Source organism: Labrus bergylta, chromosome 17, assembly GCF_963930695.1.
Source record: "Labrus bergylta chromosome 17, fLabBer1.1, whole genome shotgun sequence".
In the NCBI taxonomy this organism is placed as follows: Eukaryota; Metazoa; Chordata; class Actinopteri; order Labriformes; family Labridae; genus Labrus; species Labrus bergylta.
In genome coordinates this window covers 16736679-16759976 of record NC_089211.1, presented here as the reverse complement: position 1 = coordinate 16759976, position 23298 = coordinate 16736679, and the positions used below count along the sequence as shown (strand labels likewise).

Sequence of the window (23298 nt, the reverse complement as noted above, 5' to 3'; positions counted from 1 at the left end):
AGCTTATGAAATACCAGCATTTTTCTGATGTTAATGTAGAAGTAGACACAATAACCACTTGTCAAATATGTACTTTCAGTCGAACAATCGAACACATTACCCCTGCAGGTGCCAGGCTTTGAATGTCAATGTTTGCTTCAGATTGTGTCAGAAGGCTGTTTATCAAACTCTGTACATTTGTCAAAGTGTAGTTCTGTTGTTGAATTTGTTGTTTCGTTCTATGTTTTCAAGGACCTTTTCCAAGAACATTTTCCCCAGGTACTGCAGTGCTCGTTGACTTGCCTTTCTGTCTGTAGTATACACTCAACTGCGGCAATTGGATCTGTACAATACAATGGAATCCAATAAATCACAAATGTTCCAAAACACAAGTTTAATTCTCTCTGAACTTCAGCAACACTGGCCAATAATGGAAGACGGGCCGGCCAGATTTGTACTCTCTTTTGGAAGTATCTTCCTGTCAGGAATCCCAAACAATTCTGTCGAACTGCTGTGTTCTCTAAGCCTGTATGCTCTAGCTGAAGGGGAAAGACAGAAGGTCAAGAGAGGTGTTCTATCATTTATCAAAACCAGAGTACAACCTGTCCTGTTCCAGTTTTCAAACTTCCCTTTTGCATACAACATTTTACCTAGTTTTGTTTCAGGCATAAAAAGTGAGCATCATAGATTAGATGGAACCACAATACAGTCACATCTTTGCCATTCAATGCTAATATTCATTCGTGCTGCTACAAACGGAGTCATTATTTGCACTCCATCTGTGCACTGTTGTGTTTTGGAATTATTTCTTGGCAGGTTAGAGATTATGTAAAATCTCGAGAATGCACACTGAGAGCAACAGATAAGCTAACAGATTTTTTTCACACACATCCTCATTTTCATCTCAACTTTCCATAGAGAAACTAAAGTTTAAATGTTCTGTCTGGGTTGGCTGATAATCAGGTACTTGTAGTTGCAGTAAAAGTTAGTGTGATATTATGAAAGCTCTCATGGAATCTGGCAGCACAGCACTGTCTCAGCCATTTGTCTGCCACCTTTAGTCAAATCTTCCTTACATATGCAATGACTAATAGATGAAGTTTTACAAGAGATGGGGACAGACCAGAGAGACTGTGACAGAACAAATTAGAAAAAAAAAAAAAACAGGCGAAATATTTGGATATTTTTGAGATAAAAAAAAAGGCCTTGGAGAAACTTGCAAAAATCTGTCTTAGTCAGAGTTCCTACATCATAAATTTGTTTCTTGACAGAAACAGTAAAGTTGCCACAAAATCACTGACAAATCTTAAATAGTCCTTCAGCTTTATTTAACTTTATACTGTGTTTTTCTTTAATCTATCAAGCATGTTACACTTATGCTCCTGTCCTCAGCCTCCCATTAGGGAATGTAATCTGGCAGGCTCATCGCGGCCCTCCGTGATGTGCTAACATAAGAAATCAATCAGGTTCACAGTTATTCCACAACCCCTCAGCCTGCATTGATTTATCGTAAATGTGTTGAAGATAAAGAGAGAATCTCTTTAGCACCACGGGGCACTGTGGTCAAGGGGAGTGGATACAGGAGAGAGGGATGAAGGAACAAATGACAACTTCGGGGTGGGGGGGAGGAGCGAGCAATGAGGAGGGGTCTTGGCGGGCTGACCTTTTGTTTTTGGAGGCTGACAATATCCACCTCGTGGGTCACTGAACCGTCAGTCATCAGCCAGAAGCTGGAGGAGAAAATGATGATAATGTAATTTTCTATTTTTAGAGTGCTGTGATGTGTTTGCTGTGTGCTGTGGTTTTCCAGTAGGCCGGTCATGACAGCTGGTGTCAGCCTGTAGCTGGAAGGGTCAGAGATCACAGAGATGCTAATGGCTTCGATTCCAACCTCACGCCATCAGGAAACCAAAGTGACATACGTTAAAGCTTAAAACACTAATTACTCCAGGATATGTTTGTGTTGTAACTTTTCCATCTTTTTGTAGAGAGTAATATTTATTGTTTTAGATATATAATAAGACAGAGCTTTGTTAATCTTGAAGGAAATTCTAGTGCCAGATTGCTCTACATTTACAGTAGAAAATGTGAGTACCGCAAAAGAGCATCAAATAAACATACCTGGAATTTGTGTAAAGTCACAAAGTGAAAGTGTACAATGAAAAAAAAGGAAATGAGGGTTAAATGTAAAGAAACATTTGCGAAAATCTGACCGATAGACATCAAAAAAAGTTCCGTAACAAATGTCATTTGTAAGAATAAATGTAGTGGCATTATATTAACAAAATCTATTGGCAGTTGCACTGAGCTATGGTAGCATTTGATATTAAATGAAGCTGTACATGGGAATAAATGGATGAGTAATATTAGATATGACTCAGATATTGTGGTGCATTAACAACACATATGTGGTTCTCCCTTCACACGATAATAGGCTATACGATAGATAATCTTTACCTCCACCATATCATGAGGAGCACTGTTAAATCAGAAATCTTATGGTAGTAAACCTAGGGAACTGCATTTGTATAAGTAAAACAAAAATGATGTCATGATATCATGATGTCATGATATTGAAGTTGATTGATAAAGTCTTACATCCCAAAAACGCTTGCTGTTTCAAAACTATATCAGTCTATATTAGGTGGTGATATATACCTAGTGCTTTTAGTAATGGCTGTTGTTACTGATTTGAGTCACTTTCAACTCTTAACATTTTTTACACTCAAAACAAATTATCTTGCCGTTGCCCTTAATTGTGACTCAGAGCAATTTCATATTTCATGCTCACACAGCTCAGGGGCGGATATCTGCAGGGATGCCTCGCAAGTAAATGTTGTTCTCTACTTTATTCATCTCGAGAGTGAAAGGCTTGTTTATCCGTTTTGGAGATGATGACTGCAGACAGTGTAAGTAAGGGCTGAATTGTAGCTGGTTGTATTTATATCATGGCTACACACTTAGAGACAGAACAGGGCTGACGGAGATGGGGGATTGAGGTGGATTACTGAGATAGGACAGCACATCAAAGAGAATGAAATCATATGTTTGTGTTAGGCTTTCATAAAATATATGCGTGGTAAAACATACGTCTATCTAAGGCCACATGCAGCGCAGCTGGGGTGGGCGGGGTCAGGACCTTTCTTTCTGCGGGGGCAGCGATGCTGATTGAAAGGGTTAAAGAGGAGATTAAAGTGATAATGTACATCTCTAATCCTCAGCACTTTGAGAGGGCAAAGAGGCGCCTCCAACTACAGAGCTGGACATGATGGCGCATCAGTGGCCTTCAGGGTCACCAATCACCATGGCAACAGATTATGCAGAATAATTATGTGCCATATGTGCCTTGTCACAATTAGAAGTTGTCTGTGAGCTGGGTCGCGGGTCAAACGATGATCACAGTATCAGGGGTGGCGGGGAATGTAACCCCCAACACTATTCATCAGAATAAAGTTCAGCTCGCTTATCTAATCTGGCACACGAGCCTCAGTCACACAACCTGCACCCGCCTGCAAGCAGATATTCGAAGAGATCTGATGGTACCAGCTGCATCACTTTGTCGCAGTGACTTCCTCTAAATGTCACCACATACCGTGCGCATTGAGCTCACAAAAGGCCCCCTTTTTCAATAATAGATCTTGCAAAATGAAAAATCTGGAAACTAATGAAATGGATTTAAGATTTCAATCAGAACACTAAGCTCCTTGAATCGACTTTTTTGGCTGAACAGAAGAAAAAAGGAAATGACTGTGCTCGGAGAGAGCGGGACTATGAGCCTGACAGAGGCTTGAGGAAGAGGCAAATAAATAAGTAAAAGAAACTTTTGTGGTCTATTCTCAATCCATTAGGAGTCCAGATGTTTTAACTCATCACTGTAGCACTCTCCCTGGAGTTATTCAGCAAAATGCTTCATTTCCAATAAAGCACTGTTCTCACTAGTACCCTGGGAAAAGCTGCAACAGGGTGAAAAGTGGTTTATCCATGAAGTGGATAATTTATTCTGTCACTCTTTGCCCATGTGAGAAAAGTCATTAGGAGTGATATATATCTATCATAGCTGTAGATCTTTTGATATCACTGTTGATTAATTTTAAGTCCTTTTTCTGAATAATAATAAGTAGAGCTTCTGTGTTGCTCTACTGTTTCTCCTTAAAAAATGTGGCTTATTTTCAGTGTAGACACATGGTGCAATCTGCATCAAAACATCCCTAAATCACCCAAGGCAATCTCTCTTTAGATTGAGCCTTGCCCTTTGACTGTAGATTTGGAATGAAACATTCAGAGATCCCCGGGGAACCATGAAACGTGACAGCTAAACCAGTTTTTAAAACACTCACGATACCCCAGGCCTATTACTGCGAGCTGTCAGGCTGTGTGAGATGCACAGTGGCACTGCTTCTCTCTGATCAAATTTGTCACATCATGCCAGGCGGAGATCACGGGGTGGAAGGACCCCCGACATATTTTGAAAAAAGCCTGGATGTGTTCAGACAAGCCACTTACGTTTAAACACCAATTAAGCTTCATGCAGTACTTAAATGTGTGCTCTATTAGATTGTCACCCATCACTATTAGGAGACTCTCAGAGCCCTGTGGTATTGGGCGAAAAAAAATAATTACATTCCTTCCGTGTCATAATTACAGCCTTGAAAGTGTCTCTTTCGAGCACTAACAAACCAAGCCCTTACTCTTTCTCCATGTGCCTGTTTGTGTCTCCTGAAGCTCTGCGGTTCTCATCTCTTGTCTGTGTCGTCTCTCCAAACGCTAATGAAGTGGTTTAATCTCGTAACTCCAGAGGAATTGTCAGCAGACGACTGCATTAGTCAAAGTTTCCACTTTTTCAAAAATGGACCCATGATGTTTACCACTATCTCTTTATTTTGCTTTGTGACTCACTGAGATTGGCTCGTGATTGTTCGTGCATGTGTGCGTGTTTCATGTCGGACAGACTCTTCTGTTTTCATTCTTAAGTCAGCTCTTTCATTCTAGTCATCTGATACTTTGTGACTGTCATAAAATTAAATAAAATACATTTTAATGATGGGGCTGGAAGCAACAAAGCGTAGAGAAGAGAAAGATTGTGAACAGCTAACAGTGGATTTAGTGTCTGAAAGGGAAGAGCTAGCAAAGCTAAGGTAACTTGTTTTTGAGAATTAAGGGTTGGAAAAAATCCTGTTTTTTTTTTAAATTAGGCTAATGTTAGCATTACGATGTCAGTTGTTTAAAAGTATTATATTAGGTCATTAGGTTAGTTTACTTGATTGTGGTAATGCTAAAGGACTAAAGATGGTGTCTAAGCTAGTCTTTTTAGCTGTTGCTCGTTTTTTCATGGGTAGATTTGGTAAAATGACATAGTAACTACTTTCAACAGAAACTTTCCCTTTTAGTTATTTTTTGTTAGAGTTAAAAAGTGATACGACTTCACAAAGCATTCATTGATTCACTGTTTTGTTATATTTGCAAGCTGTTTACCGACAATTATCAAGCTAATATGTTTACTGTTTTGGTACAGAGAAATGACAGAATGTGCTTAGTTTCCTCTAACTTATTTATACACACCTAACTGCATGTTGGTGTGAGGAACCTGAATTATTATATAGCTCGAGTTAGAAAGGCATATTGAACAGTGTATCTGTTACTTCCAGAACATGATATTTAGCACTAGCTACCTGCTGTCCTTCAGTCTTTTAGTGCTGATTTATGTAACATTCACTTTGACATTTTTTCTGCGCTGATATTTACCACCTCCTGAGTCTAATGATTCAGATGATTGACTCTGAATCCTAGCCTGTCAGAGAAAAGGAGCATAGTCTCTGTTGATTTTCCTACATTCATACAGTATATATTAAACTGTCAGTTGTTTCTTGAAATTACAAAAACAGTTTGAGATGTGCTTTATGCTCATGAACAAATTTGAGTGCATTAGCTTTGACCGTAATCGCTTTTCAGCATGTGCTTAATTATACTGTATCTCCCCGATATGTAAAAATACAGACCGGGAGAGTTATCAGTATTTCTGTTAGAAGTATAAAATTGCTGCATAATTTCAGGACAATGTAACCACATTTGATTACACCGCATTAGCAGCCAGTGTTGAACAAACGTGAAACTAGCCTGTCTTAACAAGCTATAAAATATATTTCATCACAACAACTCATTTAATTGATAATGAGCTTATTGGCAGGAAGCTTGGCATAAAAACATAACACCTGAGGATAGAATTCAACTAAATTTAGAACATTACTAAAAAGCACAAAAAAAAGTTAGTTTGGATTATTGGGCTAGATTATTACTTAATCAGTTTTTAGACCGTTTTTTAAACTACAAATTAACTGGAATTTATTCAAACTCATGCAACCTATATATCTGCCTGGTACCTAATTTCTGGGGGCATGTCCAGAGGAACGGCCAGGGGTGGCATTGGCCCCCCTTGAAATGTTATTGGCCACCCCCAAATCCTTAACTACTATTGGCTATTTGCCTTGCCAGATGTGGGACTTGTGTTGAGATCGCTGTAGCACTTTGAGATTTTCTCCAAAAATGTAGAAGTGCATTACAAATCAAATGTATTATTATTATTGTCCACTATTAAGGCATACAGAAAGGTTAAATAAATAATCTTCACGTGTGTGTGTGTGTGTGCACACTCAGGCCAACCCTGCCACCCCAGTTGGGCCACTCCAGTTGCAAAAGTCTAGACATGCCCCTGCTAATTTTTTTAGGATTGAATACTTTTCATTAAGTTGATTTTATTTTTGATACTGAAGTAGAAAGCTATGCATAGGAGCTTTATTTGAGTGTTTTATGCATAACACCCTAGTTTTTTGTTTTTTCTTACCTCAGAAAAGCAAGAATTTTGAGGAAAAGCCACCACTACACCACTGGTCTTGGCTTTCCTTTTCATAATTCCAAAACCAAACATTGACTCACCCTAAAACTGACACCATCTCATTTTCAACAAGTTACACAATTTCATAAACAACTCGATGTTGTGGATCTGCCTCTTGAAAATGTAGTGATCAAACCTCAACATGCTGCATCAAGAGCCCCTTAACGGGTCACACGTACCCCCATTCTGCTGTATCTCGTCCACTCTTGACCAAGTGTTATTTTGAACAGAACGCAGAATGCTTCCATTATAGTGAAAGCTCTATTGAGTAAATTGCTTTTGTATTTACAAGTACAAGTAGTGGCACTACACTGTCGGCATGCTTGCTGCTTTTTTTGTAAGTGTTAGTTTGACTGCAGTCAGAAACAATGCTGTCAAATGCACTTTAAAGGGCAAAAAAGTGATATATAGGAGGATGAAGGAACAACAACAGCTTCTCTTTTACCTTAATGAACAGAACCTTGTTAGTCCGTGTAGGAACTGAGTACTTTTTCATGTCGCTAGTTTCAGTTTCTATTTCATGCTCTGTCTTTCTCAGCATACAAAGCACAGAGAAGTGAGATATTGCACTCGACAGGTTAAGGGAACTGCTGTGTTTGTTTTTGATACCACAACTTTGGGTCTATGATAGAAAAGTTGGGTTCATATAGACACCCCCGACCTTACAAGACCAATATCCACTGCGGCACGACCTCCCCTCAGGGAGAGCGCGAACAGGCAGCACTTACCACCCGATAGCACTCAACGAACACATCCTTTAGTCACGCAGTGCCACACACGCACACACACACACACACACACACACACACACACACACAGACTTGTGAAAATCCTTGCAGTTTTTCACTGAAATGAAGTACAGCACACGCAAGCACACACACACAAATATTGAAAAACAGTGTGAGTAAAGGAGCAAACAGCACATTTGTCTTGCACCGTCAGCATAAAAATCAGATCTCTTTCTCAAGGTCAAGCTTTCGAGATGTAGGGTTTCCCCTTCGTGCAAACATAGTCACAGGCGAAGACATACTCAAAGAGATAGTTTAAAAAAAAAGAGACATACTGATGCAGACACACACACAAAACTGAGGCCTACCTGATGTGCTACATGAGCTACAACCATAAGTCATTCTGCCAGCTAGCTGTAGCATGAAGTGTAGACACCAGTATCTATAACATACATGAATTATTTATGAGTATGGTTTGCACATGCCGATGTATGCAAATGTATACATCAAAAAAGACAGGCTGCACTTCATATGCCTGTTAAGAGGAAGTGTCTGCCTTCTTATCACAGCGCTGTTAAAATAGCAAGGCTGCGGGGCGGAGATCCATCATGTCTTTTAATGGCATGTCTAAGCGTGTGTGTCTGTGTGGGGTGAAGGTGTGTGACTGTAACGTCTTGTCTAGGTACGAGTGCTTTCCTGATCGTGCTTGTGCACTTAGCTTTGCTTGCAACTGCAATCAGGACTGTAAGTGGCTCGCAATTTCAAAAAGACAAATTGAAGTGGGGACCAGGAAGGAGGTATAAAGAGATGTAAAAGCCTGTGAAGTTAAAATGGGAGGCATCCATGATGAGCGTCATTTTGATTATTCATGACAATGCAGAGGGAATAGAATCATAATTACCTCCTTGCAATTTCCCCGTAAGAATGAGATACCTCTGTGTTTGTGTGTGTTGACATCAAGGTGGTCATTCTGTTTTTAAAAAACCCTCACCTTGCAATGGGAATATTTTTACTACCACAGAAGTGCTGCTTATGCGTTTATAAACCCCCCCATTGGAACATGTTTGGTTGGTTGCGTTACGTATGTGTGTGTGTTTGTGTGTCGACGTGTCCTGATGAGTCTTTTGAAAAAGAAATTCCAGTCAGACTCAAATTCTCCTTACTTGGCTTGTGCCTGGCACGTTGACTGTTTAATTTTGAATCAAGGCAAGTCAAGTTTGTGCAGCGGATATCACATTCAATACCTCCCCACTACAGCAACAGTTCCTGACTTTACCAAAGCCACTCTGCTGTGAACGCCGGGTAGAAAAAAAGGAGTAAGAAAAAGGGGGAAATAATCTCAGGACAGTTGATTCAGAGATCCTCAGATGATCACAAAACTATTGGTTTCTGCTTGATGTTCATCACAATATGGTGATGATGATGCTTCCAAGACGAAGAGTATCTGGATAAGAAGGATACCAAAGGAAAACAAAGGGTTAGTTTGTAACATCTGAATTTAGATTATCAAAATGATTTGAAGTTGTTGAAATTAATACATAATACATTTTTGACATTAAACAGCAGGAGGCCTTATTAAAACAAGATTCTTGTGCAAAGCTCCCCTTTCACACTCTTACAGTACATTGAATGCCACAACAACATAATATAGGTGCCCCAGTGTGTGCATTGCTTTAAGGCTTGATTGTCGTAGTATGAAAGGCAGCATGTGAAAACAAACAAACAAAGCATCGGCTTCACATAGTCACACACACTAGGGGCCACAGGCTGTATAAAGAATGGACAGTGAAACATGTTGCCTCAAGTGAAGACAAAAGATTTAGTGCTCCCCTACTTTACTGGCTTCAACAAAGGTCATAAACTGCCCATGCCTCCATGTAAACAGATTCGACATGAGTCAAACTACAATTTAAAATACATGTCAAATATTTGTTTCTCACACCCCATGTGTCAGGATAGTTTGAATGATATTTTTCTTCGACAACTCTCTCTTTTATCACTATTCAATGCCATGGAAAAGGAGTATAATGGCATGATTGACAGCTCTGTTGACAAATGCGGCTCATGTGGCACTGTGTACAGTGGATAAGCAAAGTACTGGAAAAAATGAAACAAACACTAACACAAGAGTCTTTGTACTTCCACGTCCTTGGGTGTCCGACACAATAACCTGTTCTGCTGTGGACTGTACTGACCTGGGGGGTTACTATGTGTTCTCTTTAGCCCAAGCAGCCTGACATCAATGCTGCTTCTCCTCCAGCTGATCCCTGCTGCATGGACTCTGGCTCCAGATGTGCAATATGTCAGCGCCCATCACAAGGGTGTTTTGGCTTCAACTTCAAACAAAGGGATGATGTTGTCCATCTGTATACAGTCTGTAATTCAGACACACACAGAGCACTGTTCTGCCCTGCCACTACTGTTGTGTACAGAGATGCACATTTGCCACTTTTAAACCTCTTTTTCTACCTTCCGATTCTTGTTCAGCAGTGGAATGATTTCACCCCACTATACGGCTCTGAAACATTTACATTGATGTGCAAGGTGAGGCATAACGGTCTCATCCTGACCAGGCAATGTAAAACAGGCTGGGAGATCAGCCCATTTATGCTACCTTCCCTCATTTTGTTCTCGTGGTTTTTGACAAGAGCAAAATAATTATCTGCAGAGGTCTCCTGCTCATAAAATTATTATTAAATGAATAAAAAAGCACACAGTGACAATCTTTTTATCTAAGATCCTCTTCAGCAAAGTAAGTCAGGAAGTGCTGGGAGCCAGGCTGATTTTAACTTTAGCTTCAGCTTCTCCTCAGTAGCTAGATTTGTTTTAAGTTTTGGATTCCTTCAGTGTTTACTGTTCCTGAGAGATGTAACGTGGGCAGCTTTGCCGACAGAAGCGTACTCCCATCAGAAACCAATAAATGTGTAATTAAAATCATAAAAGAAGAAGTAAAAATCAGTGTCTATGTATGCTGTTTGGGATGCACAGGATGTCTGATGATAAGACTCCTACTTGAGCTGCCATTAAAGCAGTACAATTGATGTAGTGCTTACGTATTTTGTCAACTGTTCCCTCAGCTTTGGAGGTTACCTATAGTTCCTTTCAATGGTCCCCACTTTTCCTCCACAGGGTTTCCTTTTTCGCTCTCTTTTATTTTGCTGTCTATCTCAGAAACATGCACTTCCTTAATCTGCCGCTCAAACAATCCTTTGCAGTGGGAGGGATGTACAGCCTCAAATTGCTGACTAACTGGATTTTGTTGCTGCTCCTGCTGTGTGATTGGCTGTGTGATCTATTCATTGAGAAAAAAATGTCCAAAGGTCATGATCAGTAATGATTGAGTGGCATGACTAGTTCCTGGGGAAAGGGGATGAAAGACGATGAAAATTAAGTTTTAACAAATAAGTAGATGGGCTTATTAAATGTCTACATGTTAGGAGCCGTGTCATATTCAGGCTCTAATGAATGTACATCAGATAGGTGTGCATAAGAAAGGACAGTATCAGATCATCCGTGTCCAGAGAAAAGAGAGGTAACAATATATGCCATAACACCCGTGCAAAATTGAAAGGCCTCTTTCAATCTTCCCGTTTCACTTCACGCTCACAAAGCAGCCATCCTGACCTCACAGTGATTGTGTGCTTTATAACAGCCGCTGCGGTGACACGTTTCTGCATTCCGGTGCGTGTGCGTGCGCCTCAGGGACGGCAGGGTGACATACTCGCTCCCCGTGTGTGTGTGTGTGTGTGTGTGTGTGTGTGTGGCCGATTGCGGAGCGGGAGCGCCAAGGACAAGCAGTGGAGGGTAGAACGGGTGATTTGTCTCTTAGGATTGAACTCATCTCCCTGGTCTCCCGCAGGCCTCTCGTCCCTCCTCTCTCTCTCTCTCTCTCTCTCGTTCTCTGTGCTGTCTTGTTTTGAAGGTGAAGAGCATCTCTCTCTGTGTTTGCGCGTATCTGCTTTAACTGATGTAGTTGATCGAGGACGTGGCTGCCTTCAGAGAGAGATTCAAGTATCCGTATGTTACTACACAAAATTTGTACGGTTTTCCCTCTTCTAACATCTTGTGGAGTGATGCTTATGAATATAGTGCTTCTTCTTGCTTACATCTTCCTGTTTTGTAGTTTAAAAAATTACTTTACTAAATATGTTCTTACCATAAGCTATCTTAATGCACTCATCTCCTTAACAGACTATGTTCTTGTGTGTTAAGATGTTTTTAATTATTTTCTGTCAGCCAGAATATTTTCCTACACCTGCAAATAAGGAATTTTTAAGCAGATTTAATCAATCAACAAAGGCGGGGGGTAAAAAGGTAGAAATTTAAAAGTGCATTTATAAAATGACTCATGGACAACTCTTCTCTACTTGTTATCTCTGGTTAGCTAAAAGCAGCTGAACAGTACATTTTCAACAACAACAAAAAGTAAATCATATATTGTGCACATAAGGCATGAAAAATAGACCTGTGAGATGACTCATATCACCTCACGCTCTAAGTACTGCTACCAAATCACAGCATTGTCCCTCCTGGTTCCCTGTGTAACCATTATTTATGAGCCAGTGGCCAAGTAATCCAAGAAAAAATGTGTCCAGCAGTGTCATCCGCCATCAGCTGCACAGGGACTACTTCCTTTGATGTCTGTAAAAGCTGCCATACCCATCACATTCACAATGGCACTGTGTGTCCTCTAAAATACACAGACCCGAATTCTCTGTAGCCTGCAGAACGCAATATAGACACTGGCAAGATAAACACCTCTCTCATCATATTCTGCTGCCCGTGAGACACTCCTCTGCCAATGATTTTTGAGTTACATTCGGGTGTTTTCAAGGAGGACATGTTGTTATAACCTCCTATTTTGTATTTTGTCTAACCTGTGTGCTCCTATATGACTGTTACATCAGTTTAATGAGGATAATCTGCTGTTAAGTGAGGTATATCTCCCATTTTCTTTTTTAATACATGTTATAGTTGTATAATGGGAAAAATGCCACTTCAATGCATAGAATTCAGGACCTAAAGGAGAGGGACAAGACTTCTCATTGGAAGCAGTTTGCTTGCCATTTGTTGTCAGTTTGTAGTCCGAAGAATAATGACCATTTATGTTTGAGCAGGCATTAGGTTGCCTAATCAGTGTGGAGAGCAAAAAGAAGCAAATGCTTTGGCCAATTTGCAAAACAAGGGACCGATGGCTTCTCTTTTGATGACAATTTAAATGTTTAATACTTCACTTTTAATAGATATCTTTATATGAGTCTGGTCCAGTCTTTATATGTATCTTAAAACAAAGACCAATGCATTTGTGACCCAGATTCTCTTTATCAATAATCCACATGGCCTTGTGACAATCCTGAGGCCAAATTATTTTCAGACAGTAGCCAGTTTCCATTCCTGCTTCCTTGTCTTTTGTTTTTTTTACATCCTTCATTGAGACTTATGTGAATCTGTTTTCATTTAAAACACATTATGTGTCACAATCGGTCCACGCTGACTGCCACATTGTTTTCTGTATGTAATGTTCAGGTCAGAGGGCTGTAGTTTGAATTCTGCATTCTCTCGTCATGTCAACATTTTTGACTCACCAGTAAGTATATGAGTAGATCTTAGCAGTGATATTACTTTTGACAAACTTGAGTCAGCACTTTGAGTGAACTTTTAAAACTAAGTTGACACAACACATTAACCATAAGAGTAAAATCAAAAAGGCTTTGCAGCTGGTTGCTTCTTTTAGAGTTACATTATATTATGGTAAACAGCAGATATAATAACAGTGAGGAATGGAGACATAAAAAGTGTATAGCCAGTGTTAAAAAGCAACATCCATTAGTGTTAAAAGCAATATTCCACCAATGTCATCCAACCCCATAGACATGTAGCTTTAAAACTCTAATGTTGTTTTGATTACATAATCTATGCTTTATAGTTCTAACAGAAACGTAACATTTAGGTACACAAACTCTTGAGTAATAAACGACTGAAGGAACACGACAAGAACCAAAGGCTGAGGACTGAATTGTAAATATTCACAAGTAACTTGACTACAGATGTACTCAATTAGTAGACAAAACAATTACATGTCATCACTTTCTCAAATCGGCACTAGAATATATTGTCTGTTTAAGAAATTATTAATATATCCAGTTAATGTAGGCCCACAGTACCAAGTAAATGTCGTGTCAAAGCTGTAACGCAGCCAACCACCACTAGCCGGGGCTGTAGCTCCAATGATTGGGTTTGCTCTCCCCTCTCTAATACCTGGATGTAAACCAGCACAGTGGACGGATGGCCTCTCGTCCCTGGTAAAGTGGCATTTAACCACTCGACCAGAGCAATGTACTATCACATTCAGCACAGTCATGTGGACCTTTACCTGCAGGGGTGCTAGCACTAGCACTGCTAAAGTTAGCCAAACTTGGAAAATACATTTGGCATCGTTTACCTGCAAAGTAACGCAGGTCACCATTCGTCCACACAATTGATGAATTGGTCCAACAGCAACAAAATAGACTACACAACAACATGGCTTTGGAGAGTGTTTAGCCGTGTTAATTAAATTGTGCTCAGTTACGACAAGTGTTTTGTCACTTTAGACTAGTTGACTAGTCTGACTTTAAATGTCTTTTTCATCGACAGGGAAATGACTCAATAGGAACATCCCTAAACTTAACCCACGAGCGTCATGGTTATGATCCAGGGTCTAATACATTTTTTGGTCAATCTAATTATATGTGAATTAGCAGACCCGTTTCTCATTGAACCATTCCAGATTAACTATCACCTGCTAAATAGCCATAACCAAGATCTAATTATTACTTCTTTATTGGATACTGTTCAGTCAATAGCCGTTACTCCTTCTGTGCCCCCTCGAGTGAAGCGGCTGATCATTTGACTTGGCTTGCATGGAGCGTTCATTGCATTTAATTGAGAACGCATCATTAGCTTAGGTCATTATATGATAGTTGGTACATGTATAATGTGTAAGAGATTTTAAGACTTTATGGTTTGAATTGTGAAATCAGTGACACTAACTCTAATAGCTTTTTAACAACTTTAAGAAGCTGTTGGAGCGCAAACTTAAGGTTGGCAATAATTTAAAATCCTTAATTGGTGTAAGTGTATGAGTTTGTTCTGAAGGACATGCATGTGCTGGATGTCTTTCAGGAACAACAGCCATTTTCTCCTGGATCAGAAAATGATGTAATCATATTGTCACATCATGTCTGCATTGTCGTGTGTTATTTCTTTTTGTATTTGCAGCCAGGAATCTTCATTATTTGTTATATCACAGAGCTGTTCATTTATCAATTTATTCATTCATTCACAGTTAATCCAACTCTTCCCTGACTGTTTAAGAAAGCAGAGCAATTCTTAGATGTGGCAAACTCAACAAGATAAACTTGTATGTGCAACACTGACAAATTGTGCTATTTCCCAGACCTAAGCAACTATGACAGAAGATTCTTGAGCTCTTTTCTCAGGTCCCTGCTCCTTCTTTTTCTGCTCTCTTTTTTTTGTCTTTCTTCCAGTCAAGTTCCTCTCATTTAGCCGTCTGCAAGTCCTGTTAAATGATCAGTAAGCCCACAAGTGAATATATGCAAAGCCTCTTCCACTCCATCGGCTTAGAGAGCAGAAGGTTTAAACACACCTTGCTAAAGTCCCTGTCACACACAAACAGTAAAGGTTTTTCAAAAAGGAAAGCGAATATATTTCAAAAACAACACATTTCCAAACAAACAGCAAGTTCTTAGATAGTGCTGCTGGGATTCTTGCATGCACTGTCTCGGCTCATGCAAACACAGGGATACACTTGTTAAAAATGAAGGCGCGTACACACTCCCTCACACCCAGGATGAGTCTGAGCCCTTCCTGTCTTCTAAGACGTGCCTCATCAGATAGGATTCAGTGTGTAAGGTCCAACCAATAAAAAAGCCCAAATATTCTATTAAGTGTAAATCCTCTCCGCTGGTGGAGCTTGTGGAGTCAGATTATGAGTAGACAAACACTGCCAAGCAGTCATTCCCGCACCAGGATCACTGCCAACAAGAAGCCCCACAGATACTGGCATGTCAGCATGGCTGCGTGTGTGCATGTTTGTGTGTTGAGGCAGTAAAGAACCCCAATGTGAGCATTAGCAGGCAGGGGGATGAAAAAAACTAAAGCTCTGATACGTGCTGTTCAGGGTAATGGGAGGACTGTGTCAGGGATCTAAGTGGGCTGCAGCTGTTTGTTACACACAACCTGTGTTCTGTGTGTGTGTTCATGGGTCAGTGTGCTTTTCTTTTTTGTTGAATCTCTTGGCTTGTCTTTGTTAGTGCACAAATGCACCTGTGACCCTGTTAAAAAAAAAAGGTTGTTTTTTTTTGCATACAAAGTTGCACCAATTTACTTTTAGTTGTCAGTTTGTTTAGCTGCTTCACTGTGGACTCTGTGTTTATTTAGTAATGGTAGCTCTGTAGCTCCTCTGTGTACTGCCAGCACAGACAGCTGCAATGTTTTAGGCAGAACAGACATAGATTTCTATCGCTGACCCTAAGGCTGCTCATTAGAATTCAGCACACCTCTCTCTGATCTCCCTCCACCGCCATCCTCCATACTTTTTCTCTTGCTACCTTCTTTATTCCTCCGCTCTCGCTCTCTACACATTGAGAGAGAATGCTTAGAGCAAAAGGGTGAACTATTGGTCAGCCATCATAACAATGAGTGTGTGAGTTGCATACGCAGCAGTTCTCTAACAACTGACACAAAGACAAGCACTGCTACAAGTTGCATGGACGTACACACAGTTACACAGAGTGTGTTTGCAGAATTAGTACACTTACCACATACTTTTGATATTAAAATTGAATGAAAAGGATTCAGGTTGCTCAAATCAGAGGGAATTATCACTGAACTCGACTGCTGTTAGGGGCTTTTAAACATTTAAAAAACTCTGTACCGATGAACTTCTCAAGCATGGTTTTACATGAAAACAGAGGTAAAAAGAAAGTGAATAGTGAATTTAGATAAAAATGTTATCAGATAGATGCTGACTAATGTTTGTCCTCAAAGAAGTGGGCTTGTTTGGATGTTCATCAATATAGCCAAGTGAATATACAATGTCAGGTTAGACTTTTAAATAAAACAATGAAGTAAGCAATAGTTAATTTGCAATATTAGGTAAGACTTCCCATGATGTAGGCTAGTAGGCTAGCAATGAAATTAGCAAGAAGAAAAAAGGTAAATTTATTTAGGTGGAGGCAAACTCTGCTTGTTTGTCTCTGAGGAAGACACAGTGCGTTGAAATGTTGTTGTGCATTTATTTACCTTTTAAAAAAAATGCTTTCAACAAACATGTACTCTACACATAATTAAAAAACAACAATTGTTAATGTGGTTAATCTGCCAAATAACCATTGTGGTTATGATCAGGCACCAAAACTACTCAGTCAGTATTGGATTTCAGGTTTTTACACAAACTTGTGCCAGTAGTAAACTACTGTTTTGTAACTAAGGTATGTTACAAGTTGAACGTACAATTCACGAGCAGACTTTTGTTCTTTTCCTACCTTGTCCCCTGACAACTCACCAAATCCAAACCAAAGCAGGACAGTATTCAGAAATGACGCTGGTGGGTATTAAAACAGGTAGCTTTACCTGACAACTTGAGAGTGGGAGAGGGAGGGAGGGAGGGCTGAATGCTTTGATTCTGTCATGTACATTCACACACTATAGTAAGACGTTTTGACACGATGGAGAAGACAATTCAAATGCATCATTTGTGTGTGCTTATATGCCCACGTGTGTGCTTTAGCACTGGTATTATTGTCTCAGGCTAATTGAGCAATTCCGCAGTGGGAGCAGCAGTGTTTAAGGTCGTGCTCTCCTGGAGCTGTTAGAAAGCCCCCACTCTCATAATTACTCTGCTTTTATCCGAGCAGCTGCAGCTACTGTAGAGCGACTCCCAGACAAATTCACATTGGAGCTCAAAGCTGCACATATATATATACTGGAGCACATTATGTATAGAAATAATGCTAGCACCCACACCCACCTGCATATGTGAATGCTTGCCTTTAAGCACATGCTGTACCAATTCACATTGAAAGACATGCTCTTTTTCATTGTTTTCATTGGGAGTATGAGGACTCTGTGTACTGGGGATCTTACAAAGACATCTCTGAGTAGACACATTGAGTCTGTCAAAAACTATTGAATTCAGCGATGTCTTTGTGATGCACACATGCCCGTTCAGATCTGTCTATGTCATAAACGACTTCCGTGTGTAGGTGGTTGTGGTTTATCGGCACCAGTACCATTCAGCTCCTAACAATGTGATGAAATGTTATGCCATTCGAGGGTTTGGCTGTGAAAATATGCTGCACCCAGTTCTTTGATTTTTCACTTATCTAAACAAACAACCAAAACCCTTTTGTGTCCCTGTGCACATTTGCGCATGCATGCATACTAGTGTGTGTTTGTGCCCATGTGCTTGCATGCTTGATTGCACATGTGACTTGAACAAACGCCAACACTGGTGGCCCTGTCTGTTTGTCCCATGCAGACGTTCTGTGAGTGTGTGCCCAGCTCCTCCCAGCTCAAACATCGCTGGTCAGACTCAGAAACTGCCAGGGAGACCCCGGCCAAGGTAAGGCCCTGTCACCACAATGTATCAAACACACACATAGGAAACGATGCATGCATATACACACTTGTGCTTTTGTTTCACAGTTTATACATTTGAACAGTCTTAGAAATTGCGTCATCAACTTGAACAATTTTAGGAATGTTATAGATTATTTGAGTTTTCTGAAATTGCATTTCTAATCCGTAATTCATAAAGAGGTCTGCAAATAACAAGTATTTTCTCCTTTGGATTATTCACATTTTTGTTAACCAGAAAAAAGTATGGCTTTGTATGACTTCTGTTTATCATCTTTTGCTGATGTCCTTTCCTTCATCGAACAGATCAACTGACTAGCTTTAAATGAGAATGTGTTTTTTCCTGGAAAACCTGTCTGTTTATTGCGGGTTAGTTAGTGTTTCAGCAAATGTTAATCAGGATAAAAGTGGATAAATGCATTAATGGAACTGCCAAAAAGCAGTGTCCTGTAAATCGAATCCCTTTTATGCTTCATTTAGATGCACTATGTCCTCTCAACAACCTCCCTTCCAGTCAAAAAAGAAAAGGCATGAACGGTGATTTCTCACCTGCGGAGGGGATTAGATTTCTTTGCTGACGATTTTCATCCCAATCCGCTTTCTCACTGCTTTGGCGATGGCAGTGCAGAAGATTATTGCATATTACACATTACATTTTGCCACAAGCAGCAGCAATGGCACAACCTCAGCTCGAGCACCCGAATGCATGAGAACTAGACGGGATTAGACCCCTGCGGGTTCGTTGAACTGAGCTGAGTGTTCATGACTCGTGATGAAAAGGAAGCGTGATTGCGTGGCAGAATTTTGGGATCAAGCTATGAACTTGACAGAGAGAGAATGTTATGCAAGCTGAAAGAGAATTAGGTAGTTGAAGAGAGAATGAAAATGTTGTCTATTCAAGGGGCTGCATTCAAATTAAAGTCTTCCTATGTAGACATCAGTATCATCGGCATATACGTACATACGTAAGTCTATACATATTGGTGTTTGAGAAGGAAACAATGAAGTTTGAGTGGAAATAGGCTTGCAAGACTCCTGCTGGTTTACTGCTTATCTAATGAGCAGACAAAGCCTTCCGTCCAGGAACTGCCAATGTGTCTGTGTGGGAGGACAACATCATATTCATAGAGAAAAAATTCTCTCTCTGAGCATCTCCTTTTCTATCTATCAATCAGAATTCCCTGGTCGTCCTCTTGAAGCCCATGGTTTGGCGTGAGTAGAGACAGGAGAGGATGTAAAAGTCGGCCACTAATTACAGACTGGGCTCCTGCTGCGAGATTGAGAGACTCATTTAAAAATGGAGAAAAAAAACTGTGTTAAGAGGTTGCTCGCAGCTCATTCTCAGTGCATTAGAGGGATGGGTTATTCACTAGGGACATGAAGAAGGTTGCTCTTGTCTTTGATTTTCATGACCGTTGGAGAAAAAAACTGCAGCAGAGAAACCGTTGCTTTTCACTGTAATGCTGAGTTTTTCCTCCTTCATGCCAGTCTCTCTCACTTTAGGGCAGCCTGAGCCTCTTTCGCTCACCTAACCACACTTAATGTAAGTTTAATACGAAATGTCTCACACATTTTGATATTTCAGTTTAACCCACTTCCCAACTGTTAACATGTAGGAAACAGGCTTTATATAACCTACAGCAGCCGGTCAATAGTGGGTGTTCAAATTCTTTTGGTTTCCCTTTCTGGGTGCTGTTTTGTTGTCATCCTGTTTATACAGTTCACAGTTATGAGAGGGTGACAGCAGTGTGTGCATTTGTTTTGGAATAACCTGCAGCGATTGAGGCCATATCGTTAGCTTGGTTAGAATAACAGGCCAGAAGGCATTTTAAACCTCCCTATTAATTCAAACTTTATCTGGTTCATGGAGGCTACAGTAACTGGAATCGGGCTATTGTCCTATCATCACACCACATAACAACACAGTGGTAGCAGCCCTTGTGTATGCTGGGGCTTTCGCCTCCTGGGTGTACCCTCTCTGTGAACTATTGGCCCACTAAGCTACCTTCTATTCGATGCTTTAAAGGGCTTGCAGAACATTCAAATTGATAATGTTCATGTTGTTGAACTTCGCTGTTTTAGTGAGCCACTTATTTTTGGGAAATGTCAAGATGAGAAAAACACTGACTTAAGACTGATTTGAGTTTTATGACCACCCTACACAAAAACAAAAGGGATGACAAGAGCATTGCCAGCAAAACACCATTGGAAAGTTGCCTGCAACAGTGAAATGTCACTTGCTGTATGGTTGGCATTAATCAGAAAAAAAAACTTAACAGCTTGAGGTTTTAAAGGTCAACATCCTGGGACATCATTATGTGCCTGCGACGTTATATTTGCAGAAAGTTTCATTACAAACCTGCTTGCTCCTGTAAGTGAATGTTTCAGTGTGCAAATGTCTGTCAGCTCTTCTTGTGTCACACTGTCAGCATAACCTGGGCCATCGTATATCTCCTCCACGTTAAGTTAACAATCAGTATGCTAGCAATGAATATTTAGTGCTGGGCCCATGATGGCCTCGTCTCATGTCTTGGCCCGCTGGCTATGTAGCGCAGTGAAACTGTTCTAATGTTACTACGCAGCCATTCTGCAGTGTGAGGCCATTATACACATTATGTGCTGCACAGACGCTCTAACACACACACCCACACACACGCACATGCACGCACACACACCCAAGCCCAGTCACACAGTAACAATCACTCAGCTAGACCTGCACTTCTGCAAACAGAAAAACACAAAGGGAGGGAAAGACACACAATAACTGTTTGACATGCATAGAGACACTTCTTAGTGCAGTCAGGGTCTACATGTTGAATAAAAGCAAGAAGACAAAAAATGTTCTGTGTGGCAATACTTCCCTGAAGCTCTTTTTTGTGATGCTGTGTTTGGGTGAGAAAAACATCAGGAAGTGTGAAGGTTCTAACTTTTTTTTTTTCATGTGCAATATGTGCATCTGCTTGCCTGTTGATATCTGTTGCAAGTTTTTTGCAAAACGAACTGTGCACATTCTGTGTGTGTGCATGCATGTGCATAAGCCTCACATTTCAGAGGCATTTGTAAATGTTGTGTATCTTTTGTCTGCATGAATTATAATGTCTGTTTTATGTGCGTTTGTGTGGCTTCTGGCCCTTAAGGACAAATAGAGCCTAAGGGCAGATGCAGTCAGTGCTTCTGAACATTCCAGCAGTGTTCAAAAATCAGTATCCACAGTAAAGTTGGCTTCCACAAAAAAAAAAGCAATGCATGTATTTAATAAGAAGTTATATAAATAAAACACAGAGGGCGAGATCCACTAAGAAATGATTGCACACTCTGTGAACTTTGCTCCAGTTTTGCAACAGACTTTAACAAATAATTGATTTTAAAGTCATAAAGAGTGGAAAGTTTGCGTGTGATATCTCTTAAAAATACCACGCCACATTTATCACTAGCCTATTGCAATGTGGCATCCTTTTGGGTTTATTTGAATAAGCTGAGTGAGAAAAAATAGAGTGGAGGAGACATTTGCATGGATTTAATACGCAGGTCTAATGGTGTTAAATAGCAAAACCGAAAACTGTCTATGGCAATTAGTGCTGGTCTTAAGATAAGATGGTATTTGCAACGAGGCTTCTTTGCATAAGAAGGGGGCAATTTTAAATATTCTCTAATTTACATGGATGCAAATGAGAAAGGCGCACCCAGGACGTTGTCTGCTTGGCAGTGCTGTTTGCGGGCAGTTTGCACACATTTCACCCTTTGCACAGGTTTAGCGCCCACAAAATCACCTTATGTGGATCTGGCCCTTACTGTATAGGCTATGGTGAAAAAACTCAGACACCAAAAAAATCATAGAAAAATATATTTTCACTTAATGTCAAACAGGATCCCTCACGTATGCTAACTGTCATAAAAAGCATCCTCAGAAACCTGCGGTAAATGGAAAACAAATATAACGGTTCACCTATATTAAGCTTTTTAAATGAAATGATCTACCTTTGTGCATTTTCCTATCCACAAAGTCCATGTTTGCTTATTAGTCACAGCTATTATAACTTATGTTTGTGAAGCAAGGCTGTGTAGACATACAATATGGACTCAACAGGCCTAGTAAGCATTTAACTCATTGGCTGCAGGCCCCATATGTGTTCACCCATGCGGACTCTTAATGATGCCGGGGGGTACAAATGGGACCCGAGTGAGAAAACTAACCTCAGGCTCCTCATGAAGTCCTTTCATGTGCATTTCCTTGGGCTCATGATTGGACCACAGAGAGCCCTGCAAATCGTACCCCTTTTAGTGCAAAGAGGCCAACTCTATGTGGGTTTATGATTGGGACCATAATTTGGTCTTACTCAGTGTTGCCAATGCTGACTAGTCATCCATAGATACCACATTTCATCCCCTTTCAGGACAAGTTGTCAAGAAGTTACAGCTTTATTTTATCACTCCTACCTAAGGGCTGTGGGTAAACACTGAGGATGGGACTATTTCCTGGACAACACAATTGATTTCCTTCACATTAAAGAAATCGTAAACCTCCCTCGTAAAGCAGACCATTAGCTGTCTATTAGAGTTCTTCACTGTGCTCGTACAGCCAATTTACATATTAATGAGCCCACACTCACACACATTTCTCACATACAAACACACCTGCCCACATATTCTCACAGAGAAAACGTCCTTCAGTGCAGATAAAAAAATATCAGTGAAGGATTGGTTGCTGATTCATTTAGAGGAAGATATGGGGGAGCTTAGTATTGTTAATCATGCATAGGTGGGCCATATTGCTCTCTTTTTCCCATTGCAGAATCTCTTGACCTGAGTGGAAAACTGGAGCCTGATCGTAAAGGGCTTTCATACAGCTATTTCCAGTCCTGTCATTGGAGACTTTTTTTAATGATTGCACTAGTGGTAGGGAAGCCTTTTTCCTATAAGAGGGTTATATTTCTGTTCATTTATATACAACCTTTAGCTTTTACTTTCTTTTGCAGGATCAAACTGTTTCAGGTTTTTAATGCTCTTCTATAATACCAGAAACTGAAAATCTGAACATTGGTGCCTTGACCATGAGTTTTC

At 40.2% G+C, this 23298-nt stretch overlaps 1 protein-coding gene across 2 annotated transcripts in view; it reads left to right on the top strand.

Moving 5' to 3' along the window:
• The window catches only part of fibcd1b (fibrinogen C domain containing 1b), a 120259-nt gene that overhangs the window by 15055 nt on the left and 81906 nt on the right, over window positions 1-23298 (top strand). Inside the window, exon 2 of one of the 2 annotated variants that reach the window (XM_020634648.2) lies at window positions 18140-18223. The exons of the other annotated variant lie outside the window; for it this stretch is intronic. Coding sequence (XP_020490304.1) covers window positions 18140-18223 — 84 coding nt within the window. The remainder of the gene's footprint in view (window positions 1-18139; window positions 18224-23298) is intronic. 2 annotated transcript variants of the gene reach the window in all.